The sequence below is a fragment of the Adiantum capillus-veneris genome, chromosome 26, assembly GCF_014529385.1.
Source record: "Adiantum capillus-veneris isolate H3 chromosome 26, ASM1452938v2, whole genome shotgun sequence".
NCBI classification, from domain to species: Eukaryota; Viridiplantae; Streptophyta; class Polypodiopsida; order Polypodiales; family Pteridaceae; genus Adiantum; species Adiantum capillus-veneris.
In genome coordinates this window covers 41287620-41304415 of record NC_140956.1, presented here as the reverse complement: position 1 = coordinate 41304415, position 16796 = coordinate 41287620, and the positions used below count along the sequence as shown (strand labels likewise).

The following is a 16796-nucleotide window of genomic DNA, read 5'->3' as shown; positions in this document are numbered from 1 at the left end:
GCTACTTCAATGATAGAGTTCAAAAAGAAAATTAGACAATTGTTGATTACGATTGTCAGTGCACTAGATCCCGACAATATAGTGCAGATTGTTGCAGATGAGTCTAGATTGCAATCATTATACAGTGAGATTGCCCGCAAAATGTTGTTGTTATATCCAAACAAAACAACCGAATCAATAATCTCATTACTGAGCAATTTTCCCAAGGTGGCCTCTGATTTGAAAGAGGAATGCCCTCAAGAAGTAGACAAGGGTAAGCTAGAGCATTGGAATACTAGATGGAGAGCTGAAAAGGAGAGGTCAAGCCGAGCATCCCTCATAGACACACAGTTTGGCCTAAGGAAGAAAATGCGAATGGATATCACCAGAGTTGTGGGGAGCAGCCAAGTTGGAGAACCATTTATTGAGGAGGCTGCCATTGAGAGAACATCAAGTTCTACTGCTTCTGCCAGTCACCTAGAGAGCAGTATATACAATTCTAAATGTAGTATGACTCTGGGCATTCCAAATAAGTCCATTAAGAAGATCAAGAAACTTGGGTTAGGGGCTTATGGCACAGGGTGGCAAGTTCAAATCAAAGGGATCAGTTTCCTTCCTGCAACGAATACTTATTGTGCCAAGGAGGTCAAAGGACAGGCCAAGCATCAGTGGAAAAGCTTTGCATCAGAAAGTGGGGTAGATCTCAACCATAGAGGGATTGTGAGGAGTATTTCCCACTCTGTAACATTGCCATGGTTTCTGATATTCCCCTACTTCAATGGGGGAAATTTAGGTGATCTTATGGAGACAGTGCCCCATACACATGGCTCTTTCACGACGCTTGTAGCGCATCAAGAGGGGAAAGGAAAGATCCCTGAAGACTTTAAATGGGAGCAGCCCTCTGAAGACCACAAAACACGTATCAAGAGCCTGTGCAATCATGCTCCCTCATTGATCCATGCCTTGGTGAAGGCATTGCGATTCGCACATGACGAGGGAGTGATCCACAATGATTGTCATTCATTGATTTAAAAAATGGTGGTTACTCTTATATCAATTGATTGTCGTAAGATGGTGGTTATTCTAATATCAATTGATTGTTGTGGTTACTCTTATAGCAATTGATTGTCGTAAAATGGTGGTTACTCTTATAGCAATTGATTATCATTTAGTTTGTATGCCATACGTAACTGAAGTATAGTGTTTAATCAGGATATGGATAATGATAATCAAAGGGCTAAGCACGCTTTTGAGCGTCTCAGATCCATGTGTCAAGGTGGTGGAGTGAATGACACCGCTCGAATTGCAGCTCGTTGCTCCCAGTGGGTACACAATGGAAAGATGTGAACTCTAGGATTGACCGAGAAATGGTCAAATCCATATGGCCAGCCGTTGCAAATGACAACATCAAGAATGGCCGACTCAAGCTATCACAATGCATTAATGCAGACATACGGGACAATGGAGAGAACATATATCTCGATGTTATGGGTCATCCTATGCATCATATGGATTGCCCATTGTGGTTTGCCAAGATGTTATACATGCATTATGTCTTGGGTGAAGCAGTGGACTTCAGCTCAAGGACACCTCATATGACGGTTGAGGACATTTGCAACAATGCAATCACCATCACACGGCAAGAGATGTCATTAGCACTAGAAGGTGCATCAATGGAAGTGCACCAAGTTAAGGAGGAGCTTCAAACTCAACTCAGGCAAGCATCACAAGCTACACAAGGCTCTCATTCTGAAGCAACCCTAAATAGAGACTTGCAAAGGGAGGTGAAGGTGCTATCTCACCACGTAAAAGAGTTAGAGGCGACTATAAAAAAACAAAATGCTGCCACATTGATTGAGCACCTAACATCTATTGAGGCCCCTCCAGCTTTTGGTGAGCATGGTGGTCCTTGCCCCATATGTAGATCATTCTTTCATGAGTGGTGTGGTCACTTCAGCTTGCCATGCGGACATATGTACCATATATCATGCTTGATGCAAAGCATGATGAATAGCTTTCATTGTGCTATATGTGAGTATGAGATATCCAAAAAGCTGTATGCAATGTTCAAATGTCTGAAGACTATAATAAGCTTAAAGGTCAGCGTGAACATGAGAATGAAGATATTCTCACAAATATTTCACTACTATCACTTAGATAGTTTTTGTAACATTTGAAAACATTTACTCGTTGTCTTGCGAGAATTTATTAGTGAATTGTGAATTGTCTTCACTTCAGCTTCAATTATGATATGTGATAATGCAAAGATTTGTTAGGGCTTTGTATATTATAAAGCTTTAATAGTGATTTGTGGCCTTGTAAAGGTTTTTAAGGGCTTCGTTTATTATTAAGCAAATGTCTAAACCTTAAACTAAATATAAAAAAAAGCTTATAAGATAAACAGTTTTCTGAACTTAAACAGAAGTCACTCAATGGATTCGATAATCTATTAATTAAACCACCGTCGCTTGCTGCGACGGGTCAAAGTTGGTTCAATTTCCAAATTCTCTTCAATCTCTTATGAAGTACATGTAGTTTCTACTTCATGAGATTCCCCTTGCAGCTCACTGTCTTCGTCCACCTCATCATTGGTTACATCATAAGTCCAGCGTGGCATCTCCTTTTTTTAGTTCTCAGCTTGCACTCTTGCCAATAGCCGATGGTTGCAGTACATATACACCAATTTTTCAGCTCTTGAATTTAGAAGGCGGTTTCTGATGGTGGAATGTACATATTTATATGTACTCCAGTTTCTCTCAGAACTTGAATTGGATGCACATTGGGCTAGGATTCTAACAGCTAGGCGTTTAAGGATGGGTGCACTACCACCATTCATCATCCACCACTTCCACGCTGGTTGCTCCGTGGCAAGTTTCTGCACAAATTTTGTACCAAACTTACCCTCTTTGAGTTTAAACTTCGTAAGATCAGTAACATATGATGCATGCTCATCAGGATCAGCATAAAACCTGCCTATCACATCATAAAAGTCTTCCAGCACCTCCTCATCAAGTTTGTCTATTTCCATTGCCCAATACTCTGGATCCAATAAGAAAGCTACACTGTGTAGTGGACTATGTGCTCCAACCCATCGACCATGCACATACTTTCTCAGAATTTCTCTCCTCTTTTGAGTGAATGGTGTCTTCCAAGGCTTCACAATTGGCTCTTGGGGCTCCTCTGGATTTGCAAGGCTTTCTTGAACACTCCACCAAGCCATCCACACCTTACCTATGTTAGGCAAGGCAGAATCCAGTTGGTGTAATGCGAGCATAATTGGCGTCATGACATTGTGCACATCCACCACATCATCCCAGAGGTGGCGATCAGCTAGTAGATCTCTGCTCACCCCTATTTTTCTTTTTATCTTCTCCCTTTGACCGGCCTCCCATTCTGAAAAAGTGGCACAAACAAATGTCTCCATCACAGCATTCTTATTTTTTTATTAGTGATTCTACCGTATAGTAGTTGGTGCAAAATCTAGTTTCGCACGGCAGTTTTTAACATAGTAGACATCCTCTGACGGTACATGTCAAGAATCCTCTAACGCTTCAAAAAAAACTTGACTATTAAGCGAGCATTGTCTACTATCTATTTGAACCACTCTGTGTCATTACTCTTGTACCAATCTTGCAATACCAAGTTCAAGCTGTGTGTAGTGCAACCAGCACTATATAGGTGAGAGAAGCGACTTTCAAGTATCCTACCTGCAGCCCTGTAATTTTTGGCATTGTCCATGATTACTTGGAAAACATTTTCTTTTCCAAGTTCCTCAACTGCGTCGCCAATGATGTCAGCTATAAAACTTCCAGACTGTATTTGACTAGAGCTATCCACAGCTTTGATAAAACATTCACCACGAGGACATACAAGCATGATGTTGATCAATGGCCGCCTTTGAATGTTGGACCAACCATCACTAACTATGGTGTATCCAGATTGTTCTGTTGCATTTAATATTACCCTTTGAATATCCTGTTGTGTGCTTGTGTAACATTTATCCAACAGTTGGTTTCTCATATGGTGATATGTTGGAGGGGTAAATCCAGCACCATACTCCCCAATGCGTTTCCAAGATGACTTCCATGCATCACGGGTGACAATGGCCAATGATCCCCAAGTGAAATAGACGGCTTTAGCTAGTGCAAGTTGTGCTTCTTCTAAGGCAAGCATTTTGAAGCTCGTCTGTAAGCTAACCTGTCTACTTTTTGACGATCCTACCTGAAAGTCAAGAGATCCATGGTTTGGAGGTGTAGTTCCATCGATATGAGAAGTTGGTTCCCTGCTTTGAGTGCTTCCATTGGCGGGCGTTACACCCAATGATCCCTCGTACTGGTTTGATCTTATCGATACCGGGGTGTGATGGGTGAAAGTAGAGAGTTTTGATCTTTTGCTCGTGGAAATTAGCTTACCAATTAAAGCTTTTAAGCGCATAGCTGCTTCTTCTGCACCTAAGCCCTTGCACTTTCCTCCTTGGATTCTGGTATTGCCACCTAGCAAATGATCCCTTATTCTTGGTGCTCCTCAAGATTTCTCTTCGCCACAAAAGTTACATTTCCAATCTTGATACTTATTTAAATTTGTGGCAAAATTCCACTCGGGTCCTGGACTTTTTCCACCTGCCTTTTGCTTGCCCTGCGAAGTGGTGCCCTACGAAGTAGGACCTGGCATCGAGGTAGGAGGTCTCCTCAATGAAGCCAGGCTTGGGACACCAACATCACCGCTCACATTCTCGGTGGAAGACATACTTATTGGATGCCTGCAATACCAATAAACATAGCTCAGTATGTTATCTCTTCTTTCAAGTATTATTCAAACCAAACATTAGTGCTATAATCAATATCACACACAAGCGTAGTAGTGAAGCCTGAAGGGAACAAACCTCAATCTACTCAAACATGAGCAAGCAAATACAACGGTGAATCAAATATGTGATCAGTCCATCCCAAAAGTAGAGATATCAACCCAAAGATTCACCTTCCTACCTCCTTTCATGAATCAGTCCAGTCCAAAAAAGAACTAATGACCCATGATTGGAGCTCTAATCGAAATAGCAAGCAAATACAGCGGTGAATCAAACATGTGATCACTACATCCCAAAAGTAGAGATATCGACCCAAAGATTCACCTTCCTACCTCCTTTCATGAATCAGTCCAGTCCAAAAAAGAACTAATGACCCATGATTGGAGCTCTAATCGGAATAGCAAGCAAATACAGCGGTGAATCAAACATGTGATCAGTCCATCCCAAAAGTAGAGATATCGACCCAAAGATTCACCTTTCTACCTCCTTTCATGAATCAGTCCAGTCCAAAAAAGAACTAATGACCCATGATTGGAGCTCTAATCGGAATAGCAAGCAAATACAGCGGTGAATCAAACATGTGATCAGTCCATCCCAAAAGTAGAGATATCAACCCAAAGATTCACCTTTCTATCTCTTTTCAAGAATCAGTTCAGTCCAAAAAAGAACTAATGACCCATGATAGAAGTTCTAATCAGTATAACAATCAATTTAGCAAATATAATGGTGAACCAAACATGAGATCAGTCCATCCCAAATGTAGAGATACCGACCCAAAGATTCACCTTTCTACCTCCTTTCAAGAATCAGTTCAGTCCAAAAAAGAACTAATGATCCATGATCAGAGTTACATAAAGTTTTTTTTTTTTTTAAAGACTATTCATTTTTTTACCTTTAGTTTTTCTTCTAAATTTTAAAGGATGACCAAATTTAGAGGAAGAGGTGATGTGATGTGATGTCTATAAAGAGGTTATATAGAGCCGCCAAATATGGAGGGGATACACGACGGGCCCAACGGGATTCTTGCTTGTCTCGCCGGGCCCGCCGGGGTTCATGTTAAACCCACTGGGCCTGCCGGGATTGTTGGTTGTCCCGCCGGTTCTACGTTTTCTACCGGTTTTCGTAGGTCATGACATTATATATGTTATTAACATGAAAAAAATAGTGATAATAACAACAATAATTAACATTTAACAAAATGCATCATCGCGTAATTAAAATCCCTGCCTGGTCAGGGAGGTGATGAGGCTGAAGAAGATTGTGATATTGCAGATGCTTTCGGGTATGGACATCTACATAAAAGTAAACAATTTTCCCAGTAGATAGTTTTTGAATTTTGTAGCACAGAATACCATTTCCAGTGCTTCTCTCTTAGTAGTTGAGTATCACTGTTTAGCTAAATTGACCCTGCAATTAGAAAAGTAGACTGGGTAGTCCATCTTTCCATCAAGCTAGGCCAGTATAGCTCCCATTTCCATGCCAAAAGCATCTACTATACATGGAAAATCACATCCCACTTCGGCTTTCAAAGCACTAGCTTCCTATTGATTGCATCCTTTAAGCATTGAAAACTCTACTCACATTCTTCGATCCAAATAAACTTGTTTCCTTTCTTAGTCGATTCATATAGAGGAAGTGCATTGGCTGCAAACATGTGCACAAACCTCCTGTAAAAGTTGATATATCCAGAAAGGAACTGAATTTTGATACTCTTATGAGCGCTTTGGCCTGCTGAATAGACTTGATTTTATCATTATCCATATCAATCCCATTTTTGGAAACAACATGTTTGAGAAGCTATCCCTTCCAAACCATAAACACTAATTGAAGGGATTCAGATAGATTCTCTTTTCTCTACACCTCTCAAAGACCATCTCCAAAAATAATAAATGCATTTCTTCAGAGTAGAATATGGTAAAGTCATCAACAAATATGTCCAAAAACTTATGAAGAAACTCACCAAAAATTTTCATCATGCATCGTTGAAAGGTTGCTAGAGCCTTGCATAATCCAAACGGCATTACCAGATACATAAAGGCTCCCCATACATATGAATGTAGGTCTTGGCCCTATCTTCAAGTGCAATTCTGAGTTGATTGTAGCCACTATATTTTTCCATGAAACTATATATTTTTTGGCTTGCAATCTCATCTAGCATCTTATCTAAAAAGGGCAGTGGAAAAGGATCCTTAATGGTATGTGCATTCAACTTCCTATAGTTCACACATACCCTTAGTTTTCCATTATTTTTTGGGACTATCACTATAGAAAATAGCCATTCATAGCTTGCAACTTTTGTGATGAACCCCCACCTTGAGAATATTATCAATCTCCTCTTTCACTGTCTTCCCATAATTCGGGTGTGTATTGTACCTCTATAATCTGACTGCTCTCGCATCTGGCTTTAGTGTATCCTGTGATGGCACACTTCTAGATCCACTCCTTTTAGATCCACATGTTCCCATGTAAATACGTCTTTGTAATTTTGAAAAATTGCCTTAGCTTTCTCTTTGATCTATGGTTTCAGATGCTTGTTGATTTTGATCTTTTATTCTAAGCAGAGATTAAACTCTTCAACTTCTTGGTTGTTTGAGAGTAACCAGTTCGGGCCTGCTCCCTTCCATTTAGCCATGGATTCAACTTCTTTCTATGTTTGAATACTAACCGCATAATCATTCAAGGGATTGCTTAATTCAAGTAGGCTATTTTGAATCTCAACTTCCTCAGTTGCTAGATTCTCTCTTCAGCATTTGCTTGACTAATGTCCCTAGCTGGTCTGAAATTGAATCTATTTGGTATTGGCTATTCTAGTGGTTGTCCATCCAACTGAAGTGTCCTCTCCTAGAGTTTATCTAATTGAACTAATATGGATATTGTCTCTTGTCTTGATCCTTATCTATGAACACAGGACTAAGGTCTATCTATGTGAGTGGGAAGAAATTCATTCATGCAAGTATCTTTTCTATTAAAAAATTGTCCCATATATATTGCATAGTTCTTCAAGTTTGAAGGCCTTCTTCCACCTTCTACTATTTCTAGGTTTTATCTGAATCCTTTTACCAACCCCTAGAATAGTTAATGTCTAATTTGCATAGTCATGTATGGCACCAGCAGTTCTGAGCCAAGGTCTGCCTAGACGCATCCCATATGCTCCTTGCACATCCAAGACTAGGAATTTGATCTCAAATTTCTTCTTGCCCACTCAAATTTGTCATGTTCTTACTAACCCAATAGCTTGAACCGCTGTGTGATCAATCATCCTCACTCTGAATGGTGCAGGTTTTAGCTCAGTGATTCTCAGTTTCCATCTGAGGTGTTCTCCCAGAATATTTACACCAGTACCACCATCCAATATGACTTTTGACAATGGTTTCCATTGCTTTCTCAGCTTGTAATCCATCCGAATAGCTGAAACTTCATCATCTTGGATAGCTATCAGGTCCACTACTCTAGCTTCATCTTCTACACTTCTCTTCTGTTTGATAAACTTCACAGCCTATGACAATGTGCGACTAATGGCATCCAATTCTACTGTTAATTTTTGAATGCGTTCATAGAGCTTCACATAGATTTCATCTTGTTCATTTCCAGAGCTATTGTCAAATCTAGAAGATTTTTCTTTATGACTATCTTCACAATTCCATTCCACTTTCTCTTATCTGGTTAGCTGAATCTGAGATGGGTCCCCTAATTGGTCCTTCCTCAGTCCAATGGTTTCAACCTCAGCCAAGTGTGATCTGACTTGTCGTACCTTATCTTCCAGATTCTGCACTACATCAAACATGGAATATGGTTTATAGATGCTACCTTCTTAGTCTAGTGCTTCTGCACCTCTGAAGACTTGGGTGATAGCTTCTAGATTGTGTGAGCCTCAACATTCTGGCTATTCTAGCAGTTTCTTAGCTATTTTTTGGTGAACTTTGTTGCCAGCTCACGATGTTCCTGCCACTCGTCTACCACCTTCTCTTTGCCCTTTGGCCTTCTAAATTGCTCTCTTTTGCTTCCACTTTCTAGTCTTAGCATCCTGTTTTCCCTCATTCTCATATGGGATTTATTCAATGATCACATTCTTACATCTAGTGATGTAAGGTCTCCGCCACCCTTGGAGAGGGGATTCCCATGTAAAGGATTAATATCATGACATTTTGATCATAAATAGAAAGTTTTATTTTTGGCAATTTTTTCACATATGATGAACTAATGATGAATATATTGTTGTAAGCTTTTCAAAAATGAATTTTTTACTTTTTTGTCACTTTTGTCCAAACATAGTAAGTTTTGAGGTGCTTACACCCACCTAGACGCAGTCATCTTGTCTAAATCTATCCACTTGAATTTCCATAAAAATAGATGTCTGCTCCAAAAACTACTAAATATAGTAAGCCTGTGCATCTGACACCTTAACTTGTCATCCTCAAGCTTGTCTTTTAATAGAAACTTTCAATATTAAATTCTAATAAGCCAAGTTCACTTTAGATAATTAAATTTTATCCTAACGTTAATAAATTAATTCCTAAGTCTAAGGTATGCATATGCATGCATGTGCATGGGCATGTATGTGTATGTGTATGTGTATGTATGCCCATACATGACTATATTCATGGACCCATCTCTTATGGTATGTTGACTCTAAGCATGGGTAAGTACATGAGGTGTATCCGTTCAAAGCTCAAGTGACAAGCTTGCATGTAGCCGCATGCTTCATACTCGATCCATGATTGTCTTATTCATCCTTTTCAAAACTCCATTTTGTTGAGGTGTTTGTGGGTTTGTCTTATGCCTTTGTGTATCGTTGCTAGCACAAAATCTTTAAAAATCTTGGTTGCAATACTCGCCTCCATTATTGGATCTAAGGTATTTAAGCTTCATACCTGCTTCATTTTTCACAAAGGCTTTCCACCTTTGAAATATGGAAAACATATTCGATGTATTCTTCATTGCATAAACCCATGTTTTACTAGTTACATCATCTATGAATGTTACATAGCACACTAAACCACCAAGGGATGGTGTACTCATAGGACCCCATACATTAGAATGAACTAATTCAAGTTTTTTAGTTTTTCTTGCATTCCCTACTTTATTGAATTTCAACCTCTTTTGTTTATCGTAAATAAAATTTTCACAAAATTCTAGGTACACTTTTTTCAAACCTGGTAGAAGCCTTTTTGAATGAATGATTTTCATTTCTTTGGCACTCATATGCCCAAGTTGATAGTACCACACCACACCGTCAACTTCTGTAGTTGTTGCTGCACAAATTGCAGATCGCATGTTGATCGTACACAAGTAGAGTGTACCCACCTTATCTCCTTTTGCAACCACCAAAGATCCTTTCGAGATCTTCCAACGTTTGTTTTTTAATGCAATATTGTGACCTTCATCATCCAATTGACCTATAGAGATCAAGTTTTTGCGAAGAGAGGAACATGTCTAACATCCTTTAGCTTCCATTCATTTCCATTTTCAGTTTTGAAACAAATTGTACCTTTGCCGATAATTTCACAAGCTTCATCATCTCCCAAGTATACATACCCAAAATTACCTTTGGTGTAATCTTGGAAATGTTGCTCGTGAAGAGTTGCATGGAATGCAACCCCAGAGTCTACTATCCAAGAATTAGACACACTGTTTAATCATAGACCTAGAGCATCCTCCCCTACTTTACCTTCCACATTGGTTTCCAATATTGTCTTGTTGTCTTGAGAGTCCGACTTCTTTTTCTTCTTGAACCAGCAATTCTTCCTAACATGGCCTTTCTTTCCACAGTTCTAGCGCTTAAGAATGTACTTTGTGTGTGCTTGCTCTATCTTGAGCGATCACGACCCCTTTGATTTTTGAAGATCTCCTTTTGACTTCCTCTCATTTTCACTAACACTGCAACACTTGATGATTCACCTATGCTTCTCCTTCGTATCTCCTTGCTTAAGACAACACCCACAACATCATCAAGCTTGAGATTATTTTCACTAGAGATAAAGCTACTTATAGCCATCACAAGGTTCTCCCAACTATCCCAACAAAGACGATAGTATAAGGAGAGTTCACACTTCATCATCAAAATTGATCTTCACCGCTCAATGTTGACTTATGCTGGTATTGAAGGCATTTAGGTGTTCTGCAATCAAGCCACCCTCTTCCATTTTTAGATTAAACAACTGCCTCATGAGAAATACCTTATTGGATGTTGATGGTTTCTCATGGAGGCTGTCAAGAGACTTCATCAAATCCTCCGTGGTCTTCATCTCCAAAATGTTAAAGGCCACTATTGACGCCAAGCATAGCTGGATTTCTTCCAATGCCTTTTGATCAAGGACAATACAAGCTTCATCTGCCAGTGTTGAGGGCTTCTTTTCAAGACCGCTTAGTGGAAAATAACGATCATTTTAGTAGAGGCAGTCTTCAATGTGCATCTTCTAGTGTTGGTAGTTTTGCCATTGAACTTCTTGATGTTGAGCCTACCTTCATCTACCATCACTCCCACTCAATTCAAGGAATCCTCTCCTTTAGATGTTGTAGCTACAAGCAAACCTTACTCTGATACCAATTTTTAGGAATAAAGGTGTAGACTAGAGTGGTTTACATAATGGGGAGAGAGAGATTTTTCACACACAATAGTGATAATAGAGAAGAGAGAGAGAGAGAGAGAGAGAGAGAGAGAGAGAGAGAGAGAGAGAGAGAGAGAGAGCACACGATATACATGGTTCACCCAACGTGGGCTACGTCCACAGGAAAGCATCCACTCAATGGCTTTGCACTTCAAACTAGAAGTAGGTTACAAAGGGATTAACAACCCTTAATGGAACTCCTACCTTGCTTCATTCTCTTTCACCAACTCATACACACACCTTACTTTACCAACTCTACAATGCTTCAATGCATTTTTGTGTGTAAAAGAGGCCTCCTTTTATACACCAAAATGGTTTCCCTCTCTCATGAGAGAGAGCCATCCATGTGCCCATGGGTAGTCACCTTTGTGTAGAAAAGTCCAAGTTGAAGTCGGTCATCAATCCATGTGTAGCCACCCTTGTGTAGAAAAGTATTAGTAGAAGTCTTCCATCGGCCATTGAATTTTGGCCACTGGCCATAGAATTTTGACCATCGGTCATTGACCATTGGCCAACCGACCATTGAATATTGACCACCGCCCAACTAGCCATTGACTATCGACCATCAATCAGTCATTTTTTGGTCACTTTTTAGCCATCATCCACGTCAAGATATTCCAATGAAAACGAATATAAATCTTTGGTCTTTTTTACGAGTGTTTTTTTTCATGCATGATGGCTTCTCCTCATAATGGGGATGTTACAGATGTGCGTTTTTTAGAATAAAAATTACAAGGGGTGAAACACGCTCCATACTAAATAATACGGAGCCTGATTCATCCCTTGTAATTTTTATTCTAAAAAACGTACATTTGTAAGGCCCCTGTTTATGAAGAGATCCATCGTTCATGACAACTCACCAAAAAAACCAAAAAATTCATGTTCTTTACACCGGAATGATTGGAAAGTGATCAAAAAACGATCGCTCGATGGCAAGTAATCAATGGCCGGTTAGTTGGTGGGGTCAATAGTTAATGACCGGTTCGATGATTGGTCGATAGTCAATGGTTGATGGTCAATAGTCAATGTTCAATGGTTGGTGGGCCGTGGCCAAAAGTCTATGGTCGATGATCAAAATTCAATGGCTAATGACCAACTTCTTCTACTTGGACTTTTCTACACGATGGTGGCTACACATGGGCCAGTGGCTCCCTTCTACTTGGACTTTTATACACAAGGGTAGCTATACATGGACGCATAGATGGCTATCTCTCATGAGAAAGGGAAACCCTTTTGACCTATAAAAGGAGGCCTCTTTTACACACAAAAAAAACATTCAAGCATTGTGAAGTTGGTAAAGCAAGGTGTCTGTGTGAGCTGGTGAAAGAGAGTGAAGCAAAGCGGGAGTTCCATTACGAGTTATTAATCCCTTTGTAATCTACTTCTAATTTGAAGTGCACAGCCATTGAGTGGCTGCTTTCCCGCGAACGTCGCCCACATTGGGTGAACCGCATGTATCATGTGTGCTCTATCTTTCTCTCTTCTCTATTATCTCTCTTGTGTGTTTAACTTCTCTTTTTTCATTAAGTAAACCACTCTAACCTCTACTTTGCTACACCTTTATTCCTAACAATTGGTACTAGAGCAAGATTCATTTGTAGCTACAACATCTAAAGGAAAGGATTCCTTGCATTGAGTGGGAGTGATGGCAGAGAAAGGTAAACTCAAGATTGATAAGCTCAATGGCAAAACCTATCAACACTAGAAGATGCAGATTGAAGACTGTCTCTACCAAAAGGATCTTTATTTACCACTAGGTGGTATTGCAAAGAATTCCGCAATGACGGCAAATGAAGCTTGGATTGTCCTTGACCAAAAGACATTGGGAACAATGTGGCTATGCTTGGCGTCAACGGTGTCCTTCAACGTTTCGAAGATGAATCTAAAAATGTCAGAGTGGGGCTCAATTGTAGAGCACCTGAATGACCTTAACACCAACATAACTCAGCTTCGATTGGTGAAGGTCAATTTTGACGATGAAAATTAAGCTCTCCTTACACTATCGTCTTTGCTGGATAGTTGGCACAGCCTTGTGGTAACTCTATCTCTGGTATGAATACTCTCAAATTTAATGATATTGAGGGTATTCTCCTAAATAAGGAAATGTGAATGGAAGCACATGTGAATGATCAAATGCTGAATGTTATTGGAAATGAGAGCAACACTGAAGGAGAGATTCAAGAATCAAAGGGGTCGTCATTGGTCAAGGTGGATCAAGTCACACACAAAGTCAATTCTTGACTATTCGAACTATGGTTTAAAAAATCCCATCAAAAAGGATTATTGGTCCAACAAGAAAAAGGAGTCAGAGTCTCAAAACAACAAACCAACATCAGAGGCCAATATGGCAGGTAAAGTAGAAGTAGAGCAAGATGCTTTAATTCTATCATTATACAATGTGTCTGATTCTTGGATAGTAGACTCTGGGGCTTCATTCCATGCAACACCCCACAAACAAAAATTTCAAGATTACACCAAAGGTAATTTTGGGTATATATACTTGGGAGATGATGAAGCTTGTGAAATTGTCGGCAAAGGTACAGTTTGTGTCAAAATAGCAAATGAAAATAAATGGAGGCTAAATTATGTTAGGCATGTTTCCTCTCTTCGCAAAAACTTGATCTCTACTATAGGTCAATTGGATGATGAAGGTCACAATATTGCATTCAAAATCAAACATTGAAAGATCTCAAAAGGATCTTTGGTGGTTGCAAAAGGAGATAAGATAGGTACACTCTACTTGTGTACGGTCAACATGTAAACTTCAATTTGTGCAATAGCTATAGAAGTTGACGGTGTGGTGTGGCACTATCGAGGTGGACATATGAGTGTCAAAGGAATGCAAATCCTTCATTCAAAAAGGCTTCTACCATGTTTGAAAGAAGTAGTTCTAGAATTTTGTAAAGATTGTGTTTACGGTAAACAAAAGAGGGTAAAATTCTTTTAAGTAGGGAATGAAAAAAAAAACTAAAAAGCTTGAATTAGTTCATTCTGATATATGGGGTCATGCGAGTACACCATCTCTTGATGGCTCGTTGTACTATGTAACATTCATAGACGATGCAACTAGGAAAACATGGGTTTACGCAATGAAGAATAAATCTGATGTGTTTTCTATATTTCAAAGGTGGAAAGCCTTTGTGTAAAATGAATCAAGAACCAAGCTTAAATGCCTCAGATCCAACAATGGAGGTGACAATTATCTACACACAAAGGCATTGAAGCATTATAAAGTTTGTAAAGCAAGGTGTGTGTGTGACTTGATGAAAGTGAGTGAAGCAAGGTGGGAGTTCCATTAAGGGTTGTTAATCCCTTTGTAACCTACTTCTAGTTTGAAGTGCAAAGCCATTGAGTGGCAACTTTTCCGTGCACATAGCCCACATTGGGTGAATCACGTATATATGTGCTCTCTCTCTCTCTCTCTCTCTCTATTGTGTGTGAAAATTATCTCTCTCCACTAAGTAAGCCACTCTAATCTCTACTTAGCTATGCCTTTATTTTTAACAACTGCACGATATCCCCCTTTTTTATTGACTTTTTATTTATTTCTTTCTTTATTTATTATTTTTAATTCATTTTTATTTGAGTTTCATTTTATTTAGTGTTAGTTTAATTTTTTTTAATTTTTTTATTTATTTGTATTTTTAATTTAAAAAACAAAGAAAAATAAAAAAAATTCATAGTTAATAACTCTTAAAAATAGATTTGTTTTAAAAAATATTACCAAAAAACAAGTAAAATTTATAAAATAAAAAATAAAAAATACTAGAATCTTTTAAAAAATTAAACAAATCAAATAAAAGCATTAAAAACTAGGAAAATTTAATAAAAAATCAAGAAAGCTTAGAAAATTAATAAAAAAGTAAAAAACCAAAAAAACTTAAAAATAATATTTTATAATAAAAAATCAAACATTGAGCCAATCGGGCAACCAATACCACCAATGGGAGGAAGCAAAACACAAATCAAGAAATATAAATCTGATTCAAATCATCTTGCATAAATTTTAGAAGAATCGCGTTGAATTGAAAATGTTTGGATAAAACAAACTTAATTTTTCTCAAAACCCAATCATAATTCCTAGGCCGGTTGATTCTTGCAAAGCATTGAGTCAGGTCATGAAAATTTCTCCAAGCTCAACTAGAGAAGAATCCTCAAGTCGCCAAGCCGTGAGGAAGCCATTCAAAACTAGTTCAATTTAATTTGAATGTGGTTGAAACCAAATAAAACCCTAGAAAACATTATTGATGCAACCTAATAGAATGGTCATAGAGCCCATCAAAACCCATCAAAATCTTCCTGAGCCCCAATCCGGAGGTGTTCAGGGTAACACCAGCAAAGCTTCCAATTTTGACCTAACAAGTGGGAGACCCTCAGGTTTTATCTATTGATTGATTAACAAGGACGTTTTTGAAAGGAAAAAATGATAGCTTGAAAAGTGGATCAAAAGTTTAATATGCCATTTATGAAAATTTGGCTATTCAAAGGCACACATTGTGAGTTGATGTCATGAGAAGCTCGCTCAAACTGCTGTTAGCCAAATCTTCATCAATCTTCAGCAGAGAGAGCAAGCTACAAGGAAAATTGTCCACCCGAGCAGGAGAAAATTCCATTGAGCAACATGAATCTCCTAGGAGACAGATTTATAGACTGAAGCATATCATGAACACATGTCAATCAGAGAGTTCAATTGCACCAAATTCAACCAACAATAGTATCAGCAACATGGAACAGAGTGCAAAAAATAGCTTTATGGCTACAGTGGAGACAAAGTTTTGTATACTAATTTAAACGGCCATAGATGTCTAATGAGTAGTAAAAGCAGTGTAGGAGCCAAGATCCTATTGATCAGAGTGAAGTTTTTAATATTGATTAGAAGGCCATAAATCTCTGATGAGCAGTAAAAGCATTGTACGAGCCTACTGATCAGAGTGAAGCCAAATCTAGAACTCCCATATGTATACAAATTTTAGTCGAGCAAGGTATTGCAAACTCAAAGATGAGGTACAGATAGATGTTCAAAAGATTGATCTAAATTGTTATCCAGATATCTATGCAAACCAACCAACAAAAACCCAATGGATCAGTCAATTGAAGAAAGCCTTATCAGAGAACCAAGTTAAAGATGGTATAAAGGTCAAGCAGGAGAAGTCTACAACTTGATGCTAAGTATTTAGAAAGGTGATACCAACAAATTTGCGATCATAGGGACAGAAACTTCCCAACAAGGGCTTGATATGGAAGAGCAGATTGAAGTACCACCCATCAAGGTATAATATTTAGATTGTGGCAAGAAAGGAGGAACAACCTGATCATATTTCATGTTTCACGGAGGTACTATATAGAAGGTCTGTAGATGTCAAACATCAAAAAAAGAAATACACAACATACCCTCACAACCCCAA

The 16796-nt window shown here is 38.7% G+C and overlaps 1 protein-coding gene across 11 annotated transcripts in view; it reads right to left on the bottom strand.

The window, feature by feature from the left end:
• The window catches only part of LOC147423321 (uncharacterized), a 224154-nt gene that overhangs the window by 148994 nt on the left and 58364 nt on the right, over positions 1–16796 (bottom strand). Inside the window, exon 4 of one of the 11 annotated variants that reach the window (XM_086501318.1) lies at positions 2327–4738. The exons of the other annotated variants lie outside the window; for them this stretch is intronic. Coding sequence (XP_086357444.1) covers positions 2606–3403 — 798 coding nt within the window. The 5' untranslated portion in view covers positions 3404–4738 and the 3' untranslated portion in view covers positions 2327–2605. Of the gene's footprint in view, positions 1–2326; positions 4739–16796 lie in introns of those variants that run through there. 11 annotated transcript variants of the gene reach the window in all.